The 21264-nt window shown below is 39.0% G+C and overlaps 1 protein-coding gene across 2 annotated transcripts in view; it reads left to right on the forward strand.

The window, feature by feature from the left end:
* Nucleotides 1–21264, forward strand: part of LOC139949297 (adenylate cyclase type 6-like) — a 149898-nt gene that overhangs the window by 79933 nt on the left and 48701 nt on the right. For both annotated transcript variants that reach the window (XM_071947711.1, XM_071947712.1), the window contains exon 6: nt 4322–4449. In XM_071947711.1, the coding sequence (XP_071803812.1) occupies nt 4322–4449 (128 nt within the window). The remainder of the gene's footprint in view (nt 1–4321; nt 4450–21264) is intronic.

Here is a 21264-nt window from a genome sequence, read left to right on the forward strand (position 1 = left end):
TCTCTGGGTGTTTGACTATGTCGTTGTAGGCCAATGCAAGATCTTCGTGGATGCTAGGCAAGTTTTTGATCCAGAAATTCGCAATTCCGTCTAATCACGGTGCCTTCCAGTTATTGGTTTTATTGATAGCTGCAGTGGTCTCAATGGTGTTTATATCTGACCATTCTTGGCTCGTTACATCTGTGTATTGGTCCTGTTGCTGTTGGATCCAGGTAGCTCGGACGTTATGCATTTTGTTGTTTTCAAGGATCTTACTCCAAAACTCCTCAACTTCTTCTATAGTGGGTGGCTCGGTGACATCTATCTTCTTATTGCTAAGCTCACGGTATAATTTCTTTGCATCTTCTTTAAAGATCTTGTTTTGCCAAAAGAACTTGCTCCTTTTGTCAAATCTTCTGAGTCTATGTGCCTTTGCTTGGATCCGTTGTTTGAGTATTTCTTTGGCAGTTGATATGTCTTCCTTACATTTGATTTTAAATTTTCGTTCCAGATGTTTTCTTTTCCTGTCTTTGATGTTGGAATTCCGTTCAACTTCACTCAGGAGTGATAGTTGTCCACGTAGTTTCTTAATCTCCTTCTCTATGTTCTCCTTCCAAACAGGCTTCCTTCTCTTCCGCTTCCGTTCTTGCCTAGGTTTCTCTCCCACTGTGTCTGCAATGGTTGAGGCGGCTGCATGTATGAGTTGGTTTATCTCTGTTATGTTCAAAGGTCTCGTCATCTCACCTGTGATATTTTGGATGGCTTCATTGGTGAGTCTAAGGACTTCTATGGATAGGTTTTTCTTTATTTTTGGGATTCGTGGTCGTTGTTTGAAAGACGTTTCCTTCAGTGTTTCAAATTTCTGCTTTATGTTGTTTATCATTTCGTTTAACTTTACATTGTCTCCTTCTTGGGTAGTCTCTGTTTGGTGTTGTGTCAATGGGGGGTCAACAGTGGCATTTCCTGTTGGTTCTTCTTCCTCAGCAGCGGTAGCTATCTCATCTGGATTGTCACTAACTATATCGTTGTGGTTGATGATGCTCACCCTTATCTTTACTCTGATGTTTTCAAGTTCCATTTCTGTTAGACGTTGTTTGGATACAATGTCACGTCTAACGTTGGAGAGTTTGTTAGCATCTAGATTCAGTCGATCTGCTGGGTGTTTTTTTCGCCAGATATTGTAGGCGGCTTTGGTTGTTGATGTCTCAGTCGGGTTTAGAGAAGCGGTGTAGAATGCTTCCATAACATCTTTATACTCTTCCCGGGACCATTTGTTTCTTGTGACTTTTTTCGGGTTTCCAGTGGTTGCACATAGGGGGCCATTTTGAGGTGCGTCCTCTGCATGGGGTTCCTCTAGTACTTGGTGGGTAGAGCTTGTTCCAGCAGCATACTTTTCGATCCCAATCTGGTTCCTCACTGGAGATCGCGGTCCACGTTGACCCGCGTGACGACCGATGCGGTTTGTTGATCTGGTAAGTTGGAGTGGCGTATTGTTACTAGCTGTCGGCAGGGCTCTTTCGGTGATTGGTATAGCTGGGTTGCCAAACATGCGTTGCCTGGTCCGCCGTGACATGGGCGAAGGGGGTTGAACTTCTGCGCTCATTATTATTTTGTAATTTACGTCAACAAAGGCAACACTACAAATCGTTGTGCGTAGATCTTTGCTTCTGCGTCGTTATGGGAGTTCTAAGGCGATGCGTTAAAGGCGCGGGCGTTGTGTTTTCCCGCACCGAACAAAGATGCACCACCGAATTTAAATTTGTAGTGTATATTTATCGATGAAAAACTACTTTTCTCACCTCCTTTTTGCAGAAAGTTGATGTCGTAGTAGTTCCTTACTTTCCCAGTGCTGTCTATGTCACACGAATTGTACTTACTCCAAACTTGGCGATTTTCTGTTCAGGGGATCTCCAAATTTTATGTCAAAATTATGGAGCACGATGTTCGCCCTGTTTACTGGCCAAATCTTATTATTATTAGTATTATTATTATTATTATTATTATTATTATTATTATTATTATTATTATTATTATTATTATTATTATTATTATTATTATTATTATTATTATTATTATTATTATTATTATTATTATTATTATTATTATTATTATTATTACTGTTACTGTTACTGTTACTGTTACTGTTACTGTTACTGTTACTGTTACTGTTACTGTTACTGTTACTGTTACTGTTACTGTTACTGTTACTGTTACTGTTATTATTATTTTAAGGGCACGAGAATAATGAGGAGTACGCACGTACACAAGCCAAAATTCCCTGCTAACTGGCAGAATTCCCTGCTTCCGCATGCTCCTATTCTATGCTTATGGTAAGCAGAGCCATGAAATTGAGCCCTGATTGTTGAAGACAAAAAATTTCCCTGATTGCAAGATGCAAATGCTGACAAGTTGCTTAATTCAATCTTCAAATGGGAACAGAATCCTCAACAAATAAATCTAAAATGGTAACAACATTGACCAGTGGACGAGGGAGGGTATTGCTTATGGACAGGTAGCCCAAGCATATCAGTCGGAATTGTAGCTCCTGACGATGACTAGAGCAAGCTAGTCGAAACGTTGAGACAAATTTTAAGAACTCACTCCGCGGTAGTGCAGTAAATTACGATCCTACATGTATAAAGCTAAAGTAGTAGTCCCAGCAAATTTTCTATACCTTCCGCCCAGGAAGTAGTTAAAAAGAAGGACAGTTGTTTTCAGAACTGAGAAGTCTCCCGAACAATCTGATAAATCTACTCCGCGATAGTAGAATATCAAGACAGTTCTCTAAAGAACAAACTCTACATGGCAAGTAGATACACACATGGTGTTACTGCAAATCAATATGCAACCATAACCATGCAATGCCTCAAATCATCTATATTGTAGCTTTTGTTAGCAAGGCATCATCAAGATTCTACTCCCAATCACCAATTTTATAAATACAGCTGTCTCAAAGCATCCAGTGATTTTCTGTGACTGTCTACCCTCCTTCTTTCAACAGCCTCAAAAAAAATATTTAAAAACATCAGAAAGGTTCTCCATCTTTATCTCCATGAGTAACAGCTAACGTCCCGCTAATGAAATTACCCACAACTGGGTCACAGATGCACCAGCATGCTGCGCTTTCTTTGCTCTGGCAGAATTAAAATGTCAAGAGGTACAAAAATTGCTGATGGGCGGATGGAGGGGAGGGGAGGGGGGGGGGTTGCAAAGTTGATATCAAGATAGGAATCTTCAACCTTGGTTTCAAAAATAATGATAAATACCTCACCCTATGTGGCATGGATTTTTTGTTGTTGCTGTAGATAGGTTGAATTATAATTCATGGTGTGTGGCATGAGTTCGTAGATGGATCAAGATATTTAGTGGTAGCAGACAGGTAGAGGTCATAATTTATCAAATGACTTGGGACCACTTGAGGTGTGGCGTTTTAAAAGAGAAATGATGGGATGGTTGAAAACTTGACACTTTTGCCTTCTTGAACTATTTGTCCATGTCACATGAGGCAATTTACGGGCAACCAGTTCCAGGCAATCTCCAAGAAGAGAATCCGTTCACATTTGAATATTCACATCTTAGGGATTGTAAGACGGACATTGTTTGAACAATTACTTCTGTGCTACCAAAGGGTCCTGCAGCATGCCGTGCAGTTGGTTGCCTCCAAGTTGCCCGTAATAGTCATCTCGCGTGACAAGGCCCTTAACAATAATTTTGAGATAGTCATTAGTGGACTCATTGCTAGGGCACTTGGTAAAGGTAATTTGTCTTTATACACTGAACAAAATGTGCGCTTCTTAAGTGTATGCGGAACCTCAACAAAGCTAATAGAGACCACAGAAATTTGCTCCAAAATGGTTGCCACAGTATGCTATATCAAATCTTAATTATCTATTGCAAATCGTAATTATTGATAATCTTAACTATCAAAAATCAACTATTAAAGGCAGTGGACACGATTGGTAATTACTCAAAATAATTATTAGCATAAAACATTTCTTGGTGACGAGTAATGGGGAGAAGGTTGATGGTATTAAAACATTGTGAGAAATGGTTCCTTCTGAAGTGCCATAGTTTTCGAGAAAGAAGTAATTTTCCACGAATTTGATTTTGAGACCTCAGATTTAGAACTCGCAACTTCGATGACCGATTGAGCTCAAATTTTCACAGGTTTGTTATTGAATGCATATGTTGAGATACACCAACTGTGAAGGCTAGTCTTTGACAATTACCAATAGTGTCCACTGCCTTTAATCTTAATCTTTTAATATGGTACTTTATACTCTTAATAATATGACATTGTGACTAACTGCTGATTGTTTTGTATTTCCGTTGATTACTCCAGGAGAACCACTGCCTGCGCATCAAGATTCTTGGTGATTGTTACTACTGTGTATCAGGTCTCCCAGATCCCCGCCCGGACCACGCCCACTGCTGTGTAGAGATGGGCTTGGACATGATTGAAGCCATATCGTAAGTCACAACAAAATTTACTTCTCTTCATTTCATTTATTTTCGTTGTTGGTTGTGAAGCCAAGGACTCTCAGAAAAGTAAACTTAATCACTGTACTAGCCAAGATGGAGAGAAGAGGAAGAAGAAAGTTTCAGTTTTTGAGTATGGGGGGAAAGTCTCAAAGGAATTTACTATTTTTCATTTAATTTATTATGGTTGTGAAGCCAAGGACTCTCAGAAAAATGAACTTAATTTTGTCCTAACCAAGAACCCAATGGAGAGAAGACAAGGTAGGCGGTTTCAGTTGTAGATGTGGGTGGAAAATTTCAGAGGTTATTAACTGCGCTATCTGATTCTCGGCATCAATTTCTCAGAATTGTGAGATTAAAACCGATTAAAAATTTATAAATAGCAACTTCATCCCAAAGACAAATTAAAACTATATTTGGAAGAGTGTCCCTCATCCTACTCGTTCTCTTTATCTTTGATTCTCTGCATTAATCTTTCAGAATATTAGGTTTAAAACCGATTTTTATTTTTCCCCTTCCAGATAATACAATAAAAATATAAATGTTTTCTCGGTTGTCTTTGATTCTCCACATAATTTTTTTCAGATACCGTAGATTTAAGATCATTTTTCCCTTCTAAATAAAAAACAAAAGAAGTAGTAATTTTTCCCACGGAAAAATTTAAAACTATATTTGGAAGAGCCTCCTTCATCCTATTTGTATCTTCTCCAATTATATTTTGTGTTTATCAATCCCGCATCATTATCTTCCTCATCTATCGTCTTCAAATCTGTCTTGTAGTCCCCTTACGCTTTCTCTGTTTCCTTTTGTGTCTCGCCCATTTCCTCCAACTTCTGCTGCCTTCGTCTGCTGCCTTCAATGTTTTTTCCTCCTCCCTCAATCCAGCTCAATCCATTTCTATTTATGTATTGTTTTGTTCCATTTTATTGTCGTATTTCATTCTCTGTGCCGTCCATTACATTATTTTCTCGTATTTATCAAAAGAAAACGTGGGAATTATTCTCTCGCAAATCGCTGTTAGTTCTCTTTCATATGTCCATTATTACCACTCATCTGTTCTAAAAATAAATTCATGTTCTAAAAATGTCATAATAATGATAAAAATAATAATAACCATTTATATAGCGCCATCTATCTAGAAAACTAATTGGATTGAACAAAGACGACTGACTACTGCTGGAACTTTTTTGTGTGCAGTATATTTATTGAACGTTTAGAATGAGCATGAGTGAGTTCTTCCAATGCGACAGCTAGCACAAAGAGCAGATTGCTCAAAGTGTTTAGTACTTGTATTTTTTAATGACTAGTTTCGCTAAAATCATCATGATAAAACCATTTATAATGTGTCAAAGGACGTGTATCGCATTGCACTTATCGCAAAATAGGAGGGGTTCGTCCCAGTATTCCTGGTTCGGATGTCCACATACTTCCGTTAGGGGTGTGATAAAGCACAATATAAGAACCAAGTAGTATTATTGTTATTGTTATTAAAGACAGTGGACACTATTGGTAATTGTCAAAGACTAGCCTTCACAGTTGGTGTATCTCAACATATGCATAAAATAACAAACCTGTGAAAATTTAAGCTTAAAGGAACACGTTGCCTTGGATCGGACGAGTTGGTCAAAACAAAAAGCGTTTGTAACCGTTTTTTATAAAATGCATATGGTTGGAAAGATGTTTTAAAAGTATAATACAATGATCCACACAAGTTTGCCTCGAAATTGCGTGGTTTTCCTTCTACTGTGCGAACTAACATGGTCGGCCATTTATGGGGGTCAAAATTTTGACCCCCATAAATGGCCGACGTGTTAGTCGACGATTGTAAAAGGAAAACCACGCAATTTCGAGCATGTTTGTGTGGATCATTGTATTCTACTTTTACAACATCTTTCTACCCATATGTATTTTATAAAAAACGGTTACAAACGCTTTTCAAAGACCAACTCGACCGATCCAAGGCAACGTGTTCCTTTAATCGGTCATCGAACTTGCGAGATAATAATGAAAGAAGAAAACACCCTTGTCACACGAAGTTGTGTGCGTTTAGATGGTTGATTTCGAGACCTCAAGTTCTAAACCTGAGGTCTCGAAATCAAATTCGTGGAAAATTACTTCTTTCTGAACCATTTCTCACAATGTTTTATACCATCGACCTCTCCCCATTACTCGCCAAAAATTCTAGGGAAAGGGTAAATTTTATAAATTTAATGGGTGAATACTATATCAATTCCCAGATTCAAATGTTTTTGGGGTTGAAAGTACTATCTAAACCATATGCCTTTGAAGAGAATCCTTTCTCAAAATAGCTTACACTATCAACAGCTTCAGTGCATCTCACCAAGTATGTTTTTTATGGTCATTATCTTTTAGAGCTCTTACCAAATGACCTAACGTTTAAAGACCTGCTTGCACGAAAATTTCAAGTCGTGAACTTTGTTGAATTCCACTTAAAATGTTTTCGATGAATAAGGAAATCGAGTCATATGATTATAAATAGGTTTCAATTGTGTAAGAAAACAATCATTTTGTATGCCCATATCCAGAGCTTTTCTGCGAGATTTGCGAAAAGCCCTGTTACGTAATCACTCTCAAAACGTCATAAGTAGATAAAGCCGCTTTGTTGCAGCGTGGATGTATAACAAAGCAAACTCCCACAAATGACGTCAGCGGCATTGTCCTTTGACGCCCGCTCTCAATGGCAGAAGTGTTTTTAGTTTTTCAAAAAACCTTTAGGTAGGGGCCTGATTTTTTAATCGATAATTACGAAAAGTTCAGAAGTGTACACATATCAAAATTACATTAAAATGGTGAACAAGTGCATTATAAACAAGTAAAAATACCATTTCTGTTGAAAACATTCTGCTCAGGTAGCTGTTTAAGTGAAGTGTTTCACAAAGTGATGACTCCCCATGCATTGTTTTGTTTGAAGGCACTGGACTCTCAAAGTCCATTACTTGGTGTACAAAAAGTATTTCAAAATATGCATACATGTAAATAAACTTTCAAAACTGTGAAGTCTTTCTCAGATTCAAATAATTAAGTGAGAAATTACCTCTTTCTCAAGAACTGCGTAACTTCAGAGAGAGACGTTTCTCACTATGTTGTATACTGGCAACAGCTCTCTGTTGGTCTTGAGTAATAACCAAATGTTTCCAGAGCCTTTAAACCATGATTTTAACCTTGAATGCATTTATTTCAAAACAACAAATTATTTTTGATAGATCGGTCGTCACCACGTCTTGAAAAACGTGACTTTGTAATGGACATCCACATCAGGGACTTGCACTTGTTTCACACCTCATAAATGTTCACAACTAGACAACCTTGTCCCCAGTGGTCTGACCCTACTTCCCACCACACCACCCTGGAAATGATTTAACACTTCACTACTATAGACCTTTATCATGGTGCAACCATCTTGAATTTCTCCCATTGGTATCAATGTTACCAAACCGAGGCTGGAAGAACAAAATAGTCTGTCCCGCATTATTAGCATTCATTATTGTTATTCGATACATGAAACATGACCAAGATGGAGGCAGCATGATAAAGGTCTATTGCACCAGAGCACATTAACATTAGAAGGGTTACTCGAATACGTATCCTTGGTGACTTGAGTTGCGATGAATTAATTTTCAGAAGAAAAATAAAATAGATCTCTCAAAAGAGGATCCTCACGGACTTGAGATTCGATACGTTAATTTCAGAATGGAATAAGGAAGAAGTCTGATTTGAACAATTTCTTTAAAGCAGGCATGTAATTTTTTTCCCAGGATTTTTCCTTAGTTAATTTCCTTAGATCTTTCAAATATTCTTGAAAAAAGTAACGCATTCCCCACATTGTGTCCAAACGTGGGACGGATTTCATAATTCTGTTGAGCAGAAAATATTGATGGATAAATTTCTTTGCTAAGCAAATACTGAATGGCGCACCAGTCACGCAATGCACTCTTAATGTAAGTTTGGCTTGTAGACTGTTTCTGCTAAGCAAGACAGTTATATGCTTAGAAAGTTGTTGTGCTTACAGGCTTTATGAAATTGGGCCTTGCAGTTGCAGTGTAGTGTTTTGTGTTTACAGAGTCTGTTAACCTCCTTAATTGTAACATTCATGTAGGGGGAGGGGGTTTCTGGGTCTAGAATAAGTGGGGACCCAGATTACTTGTAAGCCATTTATAGGGATTTACACATTTGGCAAATCTCAGCCGTGTTTAAGTGAAGTTATCTAATTGAAGTTTACCCTTAATCATACCCCTCCCCCTTCCCAAGGCGTTCAATCCTAGATTCACATGATTAAAGCAAATATCCAGGGTTGGCTACCCTGGGAACAAGGTTGTCTTCTGGGTAACCCAATTTGAGAGTTAATCCTACAGTATGTAATACTTCTGCTATAAATAGTGTCATATATGTAGTGCATAATGCAGGAGCCTCTATAACATGCCAAAAACCCCAGAACAATTAAAAACATGAAGGAAATCGTTACAAAAATGGGGGGGGGGGGGATTTGAACCCATGATCTTTGCAGTTCTAAAGCAGTGTCATACCAACTACATGTGGACCACAGAGATTGCCTGGTAGCTAGAAGCAGTTCAAATCCTATGTTTAAGTAACCCATTGTTAGGCGCTGTGAAACAGTCTTTTATCATGCACACAAATTTTTTCCCCAGGATTTTTCCTTAGTTAATTTTTTCCCTCAAAATCTCCTTGATCTTTCAAATATTCTTGAAAAAAGTAACGCATTCCCCACACTGTGTCCAAACGTGGGACGGATTTTATAATTCTGCTGAGCAGAAAATATTGATGGATAAATTTCTTTGCTAAGCAAATACTGAATGGCGCACCAGTCACGCAATGCACTCTATATGTAAGTTTGGCTTGTAGACTGTTTCTGCTAAGCAAGACAGTTATATGCTTAAAAAGTTGTTGTGCTTACAGGCTTTATGAAATTGGGCCTTGCAGTTGCAGTGTAGTGTTTTGTGTTTACAGAGTCTGTTAACCTCCTTAATTGTAAAATTCATGTAGGGGGAGGGGGTTTCTGGGTCTAGAATAAGTGGGGACCCAGATTACTTGTAAGCCATTTATAGGGATTACACATTTGGCAAATCTCAGTCGAGTTTAAGTGAAGTTATCTAATTGAAGTTTACCCTTAATCATACCCCTCCCCCTTCCCAAGGCGTTCAATCCTAGATTCACATGATTAAAGCAAATATCCAGGGTTGGCTACCCTGGGAACAAGGTTGTCTTCTGGGTAACCCAATTTGAGAGTTAATCCTACAGTATGTAATACTTCTGCTATAAATAATGTCATATATGTAGTGCATAATGCAGGAGCCTCTATAACACGCCAAAAACCCCAAACAATTAAAAATATGAAGGAAATCGTTACAAAAATGGGGGGGGGGGGGGTATCTGAACCCATGATCTTTGCAGTTCTAAAGCAGTGTCATACCAACTACATGTTGACCACAGAGATTGCCTGGTAGCTAGAAGCTGTTCAAATCCTATGTTTAAGTCACTCATTGTTAGGCGGTGTGAAATAGTCTTTTAATAATAATAATAATAATTAGCCACAGCCAGGAACACAGGGGCGAACCCCTTCAATTTTCGATAAGTGCACTGGGTTCTTTTACATTCGTTACACAACACATGGGACCAACGGCTTTAAGTCCCATCTGAAGGACGAAGCAATGGTTAAGTGTCTTGCTTAAGGACACATGTGTCACGGCTTGGAATTCAAACCCACTCTCTGCTGATCAGAAACACCAGAGTTTGAATTCGGTGATCTTATCATGCACACAAAGCTGGCCTTTTAGCCTCATTCTCTGGCACTATCAGTACGGTTGGAAATTTCTCTCGCATTATAAAGAGATGCAAATGATGTTATGGGAATATACTTGGTCATTGTACAAACTGGGTTAGGAGGCCTGTGGCATTGTTGACTTAGCTTACGCATGAATAACTTGCACTGAATTTGACTTCATATCTCTGGTCAACCATGCAGAGATTTTATTAAAAATCTTGAGATGGAAATAGGCATAAAAAGTTTTCAAGGTGTTTTAACAAAATATTCCATTAAATTGTATCACTGACGATTCTTGCGATGGTAATACATGTATGTGGGAAGGGGACTTATCTTGGCTTGTGGAATAAGAAAAAAAGAAAAATGGTTGACAACTAAACCTTTTGATCTGTATGCTCTGATCATCTTCAGAAGTGCATATATCTTCTGTTAATTAAAAGTTAAACAGACAGCCGAACATTTTATCTTCACACGAAATGACACTAAGGAAACTGTCAAGATTGAATTTCAAATCATATTGACGCCAATTAAGCCGGCCTGCTCTTAAATTTTGATCAGATGCGTATTTATAGACCGACCTCCTTGCCACTTCTAAGCCATAAAAGATCCGTTACCGCATTAAAAAAAAAAAGGAACTGACCCTTGTGATTGCTCGTCAAACCACGAACCCTCACTCCAAACTGGAGAATATGTCTCTCACACGACGTACAATTCACATGGGTAATTAAAACCGTCGAACAAGGCCAAATTAAAAAAGATACCAGTTGATCGTCCCTCATCTCTTTTTTTTGAGGCCGCATACCTTTTTCCCCGTTTTTAAAAATCTTTTCTTTTATTTTTTATTTTCTAGAAGACAAATTTTCGGTGTATTTCTCATTAGTAAATTACTAATCTTTTGAGAACTTGTAACTACATAAAGAAAGTGCTGGCCTTTAAACTGAAGAATTGGTGCCCAGATTGAATAAAAATACTTGGCAGCCATCTTTGAAAGAAATGAGTATTATCCCCCCCCCCCAAAAAAAAAACAAAAAAAAAAAAACACAAACTTTTTGGTCTTATCTGGATCTTAGTAGATCTAATTTTTTTGTCCTGTTTTAATTTGTCTTTTTTGTCATATTGGACCATTGGGTGTGTGTGTGTTTTGTTATTTATAATTGTTAGATCTTCAAAGACATTTATAAAATCTTTTTATCCATTCTTTTATTGGAGTTGTTTGATGTATAAATAAAAAGGTCCTCATCCTCCTCTTTTTGGACAAACCTGGACGATCAACTGGTATTTTTGCTTACTTGGCCTAAGTAGCCGTGGTACGAATAATGACGGATGGTGCGCTCTCGTCCGCGATCATGTTTTCCCTATTTTCATCCCTTCCGTTGGGGACATTTCACTCAGACATGGATACCGGGCAAAAAGCAGGTAACCAGACACCTGTGGACTAGTGCTGGATATCGGTTGCTTTTTGATGGATTGAAAAACGTGGACGGGTGATTGGGGTTATGTTGACAGTGCTTCCATTTTCTTGTTTCTTGTGGTTTTTTTTATGAGGGATGATTCTTGTGGCTTGCTTCTCGGACGGGATGAAGCTCAATTCCGAAGGACAACAAACTTGTTTGTACTGTTTATGTACATGTAAAATAATAATAATAGTAACGCTTATTTAGTACTTAAAGCCAATTGGACACTTTCGGTAAACAATACTGTCCAAGGCCCACACTTCGTGTATCACAACTTATATATAAAATAACAAACCTTTGAAAGATTTAGACTCAATTGGTCAGTGGAGTCGGGAGAAAATAACGGGAAAACCCACCCTTGTTTCCGCACGTTTCGCCGTTTCATGACATGTGTTTAAAATAAATCCGTAATTCTCGATATCGAGAATTGATATTGTTTTAATGTTTTCTCAAAAAGCAATTCATGGAATAATATTTCAAGAGAAGTCTTTCACCATTACCTTCTGTAAACCATGTAAGTTATTTGTAAATCTGTGAACTTTAACAATAAAATTCTGTTCTGAAAGACACGATAAACATGTACATGTACTTGAACGAAAACAGCAGTAGGTGAACTTTGCTGAAAGTCATTCAAAATGTTTCAATTAATAAAGGAGTTCACTTCACCCGTTGTGAAAATGAGCGGATCACAAAACTGAATTTGAAGTTGGAGTCCATCTTCAATGAGCATTATGGTCATGGAATTTTGACATGTTTTTTATCCTGAAGACTTGAGGATTGGAATGAATTTACAGAAGTAAAAACAAGAGTTGTAAAAGTACTTTAATCAAATTAGGAGGCTGTATAGAAGGGTTTGGTTAAGTGCCCCTCAATATGAGGTATTTATGAACAGAACTGTCACCCAAAGTGATATCCGACTAAAAAAATCAAAGAATTCTTGTTCAGGCTGACAGAAAGTCGATATCGGCAAGAACGGTCCAGGTCTAAGTACAACAAAACAAAAACAAGAACTTGATCGAAATTGATTTTAGGGCGAGTTGAAGGTACGACCGGCAGTTCACTCATGTCAAATATGGAAATGGCAAACCGTGGGTTCATGATTATTGATCGTAAATGTATTTTGTTATTTTTAGAAAAGCTCTACAACGATGCTGTTAGAACAAGAACTTAATACTGATGGTGGCAGAATCTTTTTATTGGATCAATATAATTCAGCTCTTTTAGTTTAAAGGATTCGGGTACTTTTTCAAAATGTCCACAGATTTACATTAAACTTACAGGGTTTGAAGATAATGATAGTGGAAAGCTTCCCTTCAAATATTACTAACTAAGGTTGTGTAGTTTTTGAGAAATGAGTAAAACAAGTCACAAAATCATTTTGGTCTCATGAGACCAAAATGATTTTAGCATGTAAAAACCCCTTAACCAGTTATGATATTATACCAAAACCATAGCATAACTGATTAATACGTTTTTACATGCTAAAACTGAGACGATAATTATTACTTTTACTCATTTCTCTAAAACTACAGCACCTCAGTTAGTAAAATTTCAAGGGAAGCTTTCTACTATCATTATCTTCAAACTGTGTAAGTTTAATGTAAATCTGTGGACATTGTGTTTTTTGTTAGGAAAAAGTACATATAAAATACGCTCCACTCAAAAGCCAGACATGTCCACCTAAATTGAAAAAAAAACTGGGTTTATTTTCATATAATTAATTTTTACCCTTAAAAAGCACTGTTTACTTTGTACTTTCCTGAGTACTGGGAAAAAAAATCCACAGGCAAATAGCTTGGGCGGGATTCAAACCCACAACCATTGCATTGCTAGAGCAGATGTCTTACCACTAGACCACCGAGCTAGCCCTTGTGGCTACAGGCAGTTTAATGTGATTTAATAAGGGAATAAAAGGGTAGCGACTAGTTCTTTCACTGTTGTTTAAAACAGGCATGGTCAAGTTGCCATGTGACAAAGGCCCGAGCCGAAGGCTATATTTATACATAGGATTTAAAAAATTGAACGGTTCCAAAACTTTTAAGTTTTTGTAAAAGGTATATCTTGCCTTTATAGATTGCCTTGTTTCACTGTAGAACATTAATGTCTTGATCCAAGCCCGAGGTTCCAGATGTTTTAAACCACAAGACACATCCTTTAATATCAAAAGAGTTCCAAGAAAAAAGATTGCAAATAATGCAAAGCATTATCTAATTGAGTTCATGAAGGAAAGTTGTCGTTGTTAAGGCACATCATGTCTAGACTATTGGTTGCAGCTTACCAAGCCCTAAGGACTCTCCTCGATTATGATTTCTAATCAACCAAAGCAAATGTCAAAAGCCAAACTGCAAGTATTGAAAACATCTTACGGCAAGGATCTTTATCAATGTTTGGCATCCTGCCTCACTCAATGAAAATGATAATGTGATCTAGTTCAAGAAAGGGATCAGACTAGGTTTTCATCTTTTACCCCCCCCCCTTCAAATTTGTTATTCAAGTGCGCCTGCACTATATATGGAAGGGATTACTTGAGCAACAACTAACTTGGTTAGACATGTAAGAACTACAGAAGCTTTTGATAGTTATTGCTAAAAATAACTATTATCATAAAACTTTCCTTGATGACGAGTAATAGGGAGAAGTTGATAGTATAAAACAGTGTGAGAAACGGCTCCCTCTGAAGTAATGTAGTTTTCGAGAAGGAGATAATTTTCCACGATTTCGATTTCGAGACCTCAGATTTAGAATTTGAGGTCTCGAAATCAAGCATCTGATAGCATACAACTTCATGTGACAAGGGTGTTTTTTTCTTTCATTATTATCTCGCAACTTTGATTTAACCAATGTAGTTCAAATCTTCACAGGTTTTTTATTTTATGCATACGCTGGGATACACCAAGTGAAAACACTTGTCTTTAACAATTACCAAAGGTTTCCAGTGCCTTTAGTTTAAGTGCTACCTCCACCATCTTTGTTTGATCTCGGCCCAGTAAAGATTCTGAGCTACAAGCCCTGAGGTCTTGTTAGATTTTCCTGCCAAATTCGAGCCCTAGAATGACTAACGTCGTGATCATTCTCAACTCTTGAGGATATCGTCACCTATTCCTGAATCATTCGATGGTAATTTCTTTTAATGAACTTGATAATAGATACTGTCACGTCTTGGAGTGTTAGCAAAGGGGGCTACTGGGCAAGCTACTGGGGTAGATATACGCCTAGATATACGCCTAGAGGGGGCTCTAATCCTAGGATTGTAGTCACCGATCCGGGCACCTGAGAGCCTTGGGATGAAAGGATCGAAAGTAGTCAATCATTTTGGTGGATAGGTTAAACAAAGGTTTAAAGGGAAGAGATTGGATTAGGTTTCATTCTTGGAGCTCTTATCGAGGGGGGTAGTGGGGTGTAATCTAGCCCCCCACCACCTGTCCCCTCTTCGGGTAGTCGGCATTGGTGAGGAGTACCAAATTTCTTTCTAAAAGGTTCAATCATTTAAGTGTCACTCAAGTTCGTCCTAGATTGAAGACCAATCTAATGAGTCATTCAGAAAGTAGGAGAGACTTTAGCACAAGATTGGTTCAGCTGACAAAGTAGAAGCAGCAGTGGGCATGTCTTGTGTGATCAACCAAATGTGGGCTTAACCCTTTGTGTGACCTGCCATCGATTTCACCAAACTCATCCTAAGTTAGGATTAATTTAAGGAGGACAAGTAAAGATCCCTATCTGAAGACCACGTTGGACGCATTGAACCCAGCTTAAGTTAGGACGGGTTACATGTCCTAACTCGAGATAGGAGTAATCCTAGCGTTTCGTGAAATCGGCCGCAAGAATTGAACATTTGCAGATAAGTTTTAGTGAGAATCTTTCTCACGCAGCCACGACCATGCCGGTTTTAAACAACTGTTTCGAGACCTCCTCCCACTCTTTTATTTCCTTATTTAATACCATTATTTTCAATATCGTTATTTTCAATATGCTCAAATTTCTCCGCTGTTTTTCCAAGCAATGCCTTTCATTCCCTCCGTCCTACTTTTTGATGGTCCAAATTGCTTTTGCCCGCGGGTAGAGAAGGAAAAGAATGAAAGCCCAGCGAGAGATTCCTTGATGGACCCTCTTGGGCCATCTTCTCCTTTCAGTTAACTATCAAGTGTTAACCACGGAGACGCTGTGTCGTGACGCCCACAGTTGGTAAGCTGCGGTTACGGGGTACCGGTTGCTTACAAGTCTCTAACTGTCCACCCACTTGTCTGGCACTCGTTTCTCGTTAAAAAAAAGTGAGTTATCAACCATAGAGTAATTGTCAAAGACTAGCCTTCACAGTTGATATCTCAACATATGCATAAAATAACAAACCTGTGAAAATTTGAGCTCAATCGGTCATCGAACTTGCGAGATAATAATGAAAGAAAAAAACACCCTTGTCTCACGAAGTTGAGTGCGTTTAGATGCTTGATTTCGAGACCTCAAACTCATAATCTGAGGTCATGAAATCAAATTCGTGGAAAATAACTTCTTTCTCAAAAACTATGGCACTTCAGAGGGTGCCGTTTCTCACAATGTTTTATACCATCAACCTCTCCCCATTACTCGTCACAAGAAAGGTTTTATGCTGATAATTATTTTGAGTAATTACCAAAAGTGTCCACTGCCCTTTAAGCACACAAAGTAGCTAAGAACAATAACAGTATCAGAATAAGGTTACCAGCTTAAATACCTGGCACAGTTTGTGACTGGTGTTCTGCTCGTTTCTGCTTAGCAGACAATTTTTATGATAAAATAGAATTAGCTGTTGCAAACAACTTACCAACCAAATGGACCGAGAGTATAAATGCAAAAAATAGTTAATGGCCTGACGTTTCGACCCTAGCAGAGTCTTTCTTGAAGGCTAGGGTCGAAACGTCAGGCCATTAACTATTTTTTGCAGACAATTTTTAAGCAGATGTTTCTTCATAAGCAGCTCTATGACATTGGGAACTGGTCTCAAAACTTCTTGAGTGAATTAAACCATACATGGCAAGCAAACATTGTCCATAAACAGCTTGCACTGATGTTGCATGCGGTTACTGTCTGCTCATGGTCTACCTTGTTGGGAGTGAAATCGGGTGTAAAAAATAAGGTGAACAAAAAATTGTGTGCATTGATCGAACACTGCAGTCAACACATGCTGAGGTATTTTAATATTTACGTTGTCTTAACCACATCTTACGCACTGGTCAGCTTATATGCAATGATATCCTAAGCTGGACCATACCACACGTCCTAAAGGGGGTGTCAATCAACAGGGGTCAGTGATTTGGTTAGAAGGGGGCAGGAAAGATGTATTTGTAAACATGTGTGTTATATCATAAACTAATTGGATCTTAAAGGCACTGGACACTATTGGTAATCACTCAAAATATTTATTAGCATAAAACCTTACTTGGTAACGAGTAGGGAGAGGTTGGTAGCATAAAACATTGTGAGAAACGGCTCCATAGTTTTCGAGAAAGAAGTAATTTTTTTTAATTTCTGATTTCGAGACCTCAGATTTAGAATTTGAGGTCTCGAAATCAAGCATCTGAAACCACACAACTTCGTGTGACGTGGCTGGTTTTTCTTATATCTCCCGACTTCAATGACCGACCGAGCTAAAATTTTCACAGGGTTGTTATTTTATGCATATGCATATAAGGGCAGACTTAAAATGATGAATATGAGACATTTTCTGACCGGATAGTGCATGGCTTGAAAAAGTATTTTATTTATTCATTTATTTATTACATTTCTTTGGGTAAGTCCATGTAGTTGATTCTTGTTGCCATTGTGATTCCTGATTCCACCTACGTGTCTGGAGATTGTGTTTACTGTATGTATAAGTTACCAAGACACACTCTGTCAAAACCATGCATCTCCTTCCAAAACTCATTACTTTGTTTATTTGCTCATCAAATAAGCGGGAATGTGAGCTTTCAAATAACACATCTTAGAAGGCATATAATGTTTTAGCCTTGACTCAAGGCTGTTGGCGTAGTGTGCCCCGGCCCAGTGCGGCACGATTCGACAGTCTGCACGCAGTGCATACACACACAAGGTGTACATTGTACAGCGAGAACAGTATAGCGAAGTGGCGAGTACGGTCGTGTCTTTCTACTTTCAACCTTGTACGGGGGGGGCGAATGGCTCAAACTTAGAAAGTACTCATGTACAGTACATGCACTGTACAGATGGTACGAATGTACACGTAAAGTATGTGTAATGTACATACGCTTTTCACGTATTATATTCATGCTTTGTGTTATGTATGGGGCCATGTGCGCTGGCGGAACTCATAGGGGACTCGGATTATGCAGGTCGCGGCAGGCTGGAGCACGTTGATCAAGGCTAATAATGTTTAGGCTACAGAAATCCCTTCATAAGCTGCCTAGCTAGACTATGTAAAATATGTCGACGTCCGACAATCCGTCACAAAACTAAAATTAACCCTCCCCGTCCCCCCCCCCCCCCCCCCTTAAAAACAACCTTCTAAGTATTAACATTTCACAATTCGTCTTTGATACAGTGAATGTTTTGGCTAAGGATATAACTTCATAAGCTTCCTAGCTGAAATATGTCAAACAAGTGAAATCTTCTCTCACGGTCACTGGGGAATTTTTGTTTCTCGATGACAGACGCAGGGATAAGACTCCAAGCGTCAAAAGCGGACTTCACTAATCATTCTTTTAATCCTGTTTAATCCCAGACAACTAGGGCCTGATTTTGTTTCGGGCTCTAGGGCCGAGCTGGAGACAGGAACGTATTTTGAGAGGTTGATTATCAGATGTGTCGGGAGAGACGATGGCACGGATATCCGTCATGATTAAGCGAAGATTAGACTGTTTTACGAGGCCTCGTAGTCTCAGGTTACAGTTTGTCTATGGTTGATGGTTAAATGATACAGCCGAGGGCTAGTTTCTGGGGGTCTTTTTCCTGATGATTTTACACATGAGGAGACGGTAAATTGAAGCTGATGGGACAGAGCAGAACGCTGGGTCAACAAACGGCGCAATTATTTTGTTCAACTGAAAGATGATATCAGGGCCCAATTTCATGACTCTGCTTACCGCCAAATTCTGTGCTTACGATCACAAATCTCCTCTTACAAGCTAGCTGTAAGCATAGAATGCCTAGTAACCTGGAGTACGCACCCCCAAAAGCTATATTCGCAGCTAACCCGTGAAATACCCGCTAGAATTAAGTAAGCACAAAATTCTCTGCTTCCGCAAACACCGGTTCCTTGCTTACGGTAACAAGAGCCATGAAACTGGGCCACGGGATCAAGTTCATAGAGCTGCTTAAGCAGAAAAAACTGCTTAACGATTTTCTGCTTTGCATAAATGGGATACCAGTCACAAATTGTTTGTGTATTATAATACATGTAGTTTGGCTTGTACCCTGTTCAGGTAAGCATATTTTCGTTGTGCTAAGTTATATTTTGTGCTGAAGCAGCTCTATGAAAATTGGAGTAGGGATAAAGGGACTATTGTGATTCAAAGCTAAATTACTGACTTTCAACATAGAGAAATGGATTTTGATGTTACCATTTTTTTTAAACCATTGTTTTACATTGCCAAGCGCAGGTCGACTAACTGCCCTTGTCTATAAAATTAGAGCACCAGTGTGGCAGGATATTCTGTACCCCCAGAGATTCTGTCTCTCCAAACTACTTCTGATAGCGCCCTCTTTTGAAGCAACCTTGTCTTGCCCATGTTAATAGACCCTTCCCATGAAATATCTATACTATTAAAAGCGTAACCTGCGCCATCTTGGATTGAAAATTAGAAGGTCCAGTGGTATGGCATCCTTGTGGAATCCAACACGTTGTTTGTGTGGAATTCAATACGTTTGTGTGGTTTCAGACGTCGGGTTGCAAGTCTGCAAAACCCGGATCCAAACTCGCACTTACAAGTCATGTGATTGGAGGAAGTTTGGGCGGCGACCGTGCGTCAACCACTGGTCGATGTTGTTACCAGACTTCCTAGAAATCTTTCTGACAGGTGACTCATTGGACAGTGTTTCGCAGATGGTGCTCCGGATTGGTTCATTCATTGCCCCTTGACCGCCCACCCGCCATTCGATTCCGCCCTTTTTGGTCAGGTTATCGTGTTCGTGTGGTTTGGTACTAAGCATGGTTCTCCGGATTGGTTCATTTATTGTCGCGCAGGGTCGAAAGGGTCGAAGAGGCTGGGTGCCAGGACAAACCCGAAACAATCTCACGAATTTGACCGAATTTGCATTGAATGGATGAAGTACCGTAGATTGATGTTTCGCAGGCGACCATGTGTCAACCACTGGTCGACGTTGTTATCAGACTTCCTAGAAATCCTTCTGCGGGTGACTCATTTGTTGAAAAGATTAAATGGATAATATTTATAAAAAAGCATTCACTTCCAAACGGCGTGAGAATTATCATGATGAACAAGGTTGGGATCAAACGGAAGCTTAATAATTTGGAAACATTGGGTAGGGCCGGCTATAGGTTGGAAGGTGTCTAAGGGAACTTTACAATTAATAACATTTTGGGGTTGGAGGGGGGGGGGGCCTTACACAAAGAGCCATTCTGGTCAGTGTATTGTGAGTGGTGTGTTGTCTGGTTTGAGACAGGCCACCTGTTGCTTGGTGAAGAAGGTCGCCGTGGGACCACTTTAGGTTGACAGTGGGTGGCGACCTTGGACCTTTTGCCAGTAAACTCAAATGGGTACATGAATTACGTTTTAGAATACGGTCTGTTCATGGAGGTATAATGTTGCAGTTTCAGAGTTTAACCATGGAGGTAGAATTGTGAAACCATTCCTTACTCTTTGGTGAAACTTATACACGTACGTCAAAGGCATGTTTTGAAGCTGTAAAAAAAGAACTTTGCTTTGCATTTGGTCAAAGTTGTTAAGCAAAACGACATTAAGTTTCCTTTTGAATAAGTCCATTCACAAAATTGGTTAGAGCAGTGTGTCGGTCAGGTCTCAGAATGTACATTTTGCCAAATCCATTTTGAAGCCTAATTTAGCCATCGGCCCGTCGGGTTGGTTACTCATGGAGATAATATTAACAAAAGAGACCTCGTGCGGCTGAATGGGGTACATTTTTAGGAGTTTGTCTATTGACCCAAACTGGACGTAACAAACCTTAAACATGACTTGACATGCTTTCTGAAAGTGAAATAAGTTAGAGAAAATGGAGTGGGGACGAGTTTATCGTTTTTATTTAGTTTGTACGATATAGGGTTCCAGAGATATGGGATGTATGGAGGTTTGTTCCTAGAGCAGCGTGAACATGAACGCGGTCAGAAATTGTGTCGTTTGTCGTTCAAATTTCGCGAGATGCAATAAGCCCAAAGTGACAAAAAAAAAATAGAAAAAAACCAGACCTCCCAAGTCTCACGCATTAGGAGTGAGACTCACGCATTTGGGCTCTGTCTCACGCTCACACGCACATCAACCATTATTGGGGCGAGATCGGGGAAAAAAAATTAACGACATTTTTTGTACAAAATTTGTACAAACAGAGCGCAAATATGCAGATTGCGCACAGCTTTTGCTCATCCAG

The sequence above is a fragment of the Asterias amurensis genome, chromosome 16 (assembly GCF_032118995.1).
Source record: "Asterias amurensis chromosome 16, ASM3211899v1".
Taxonomy (NCBI): domain Eukaryota; kingdom Metazoa; phylum Echinodermata; class Asteroidea; order Forcipulatida; family Asteriidae; genus Asterias; species Asterias amurensis.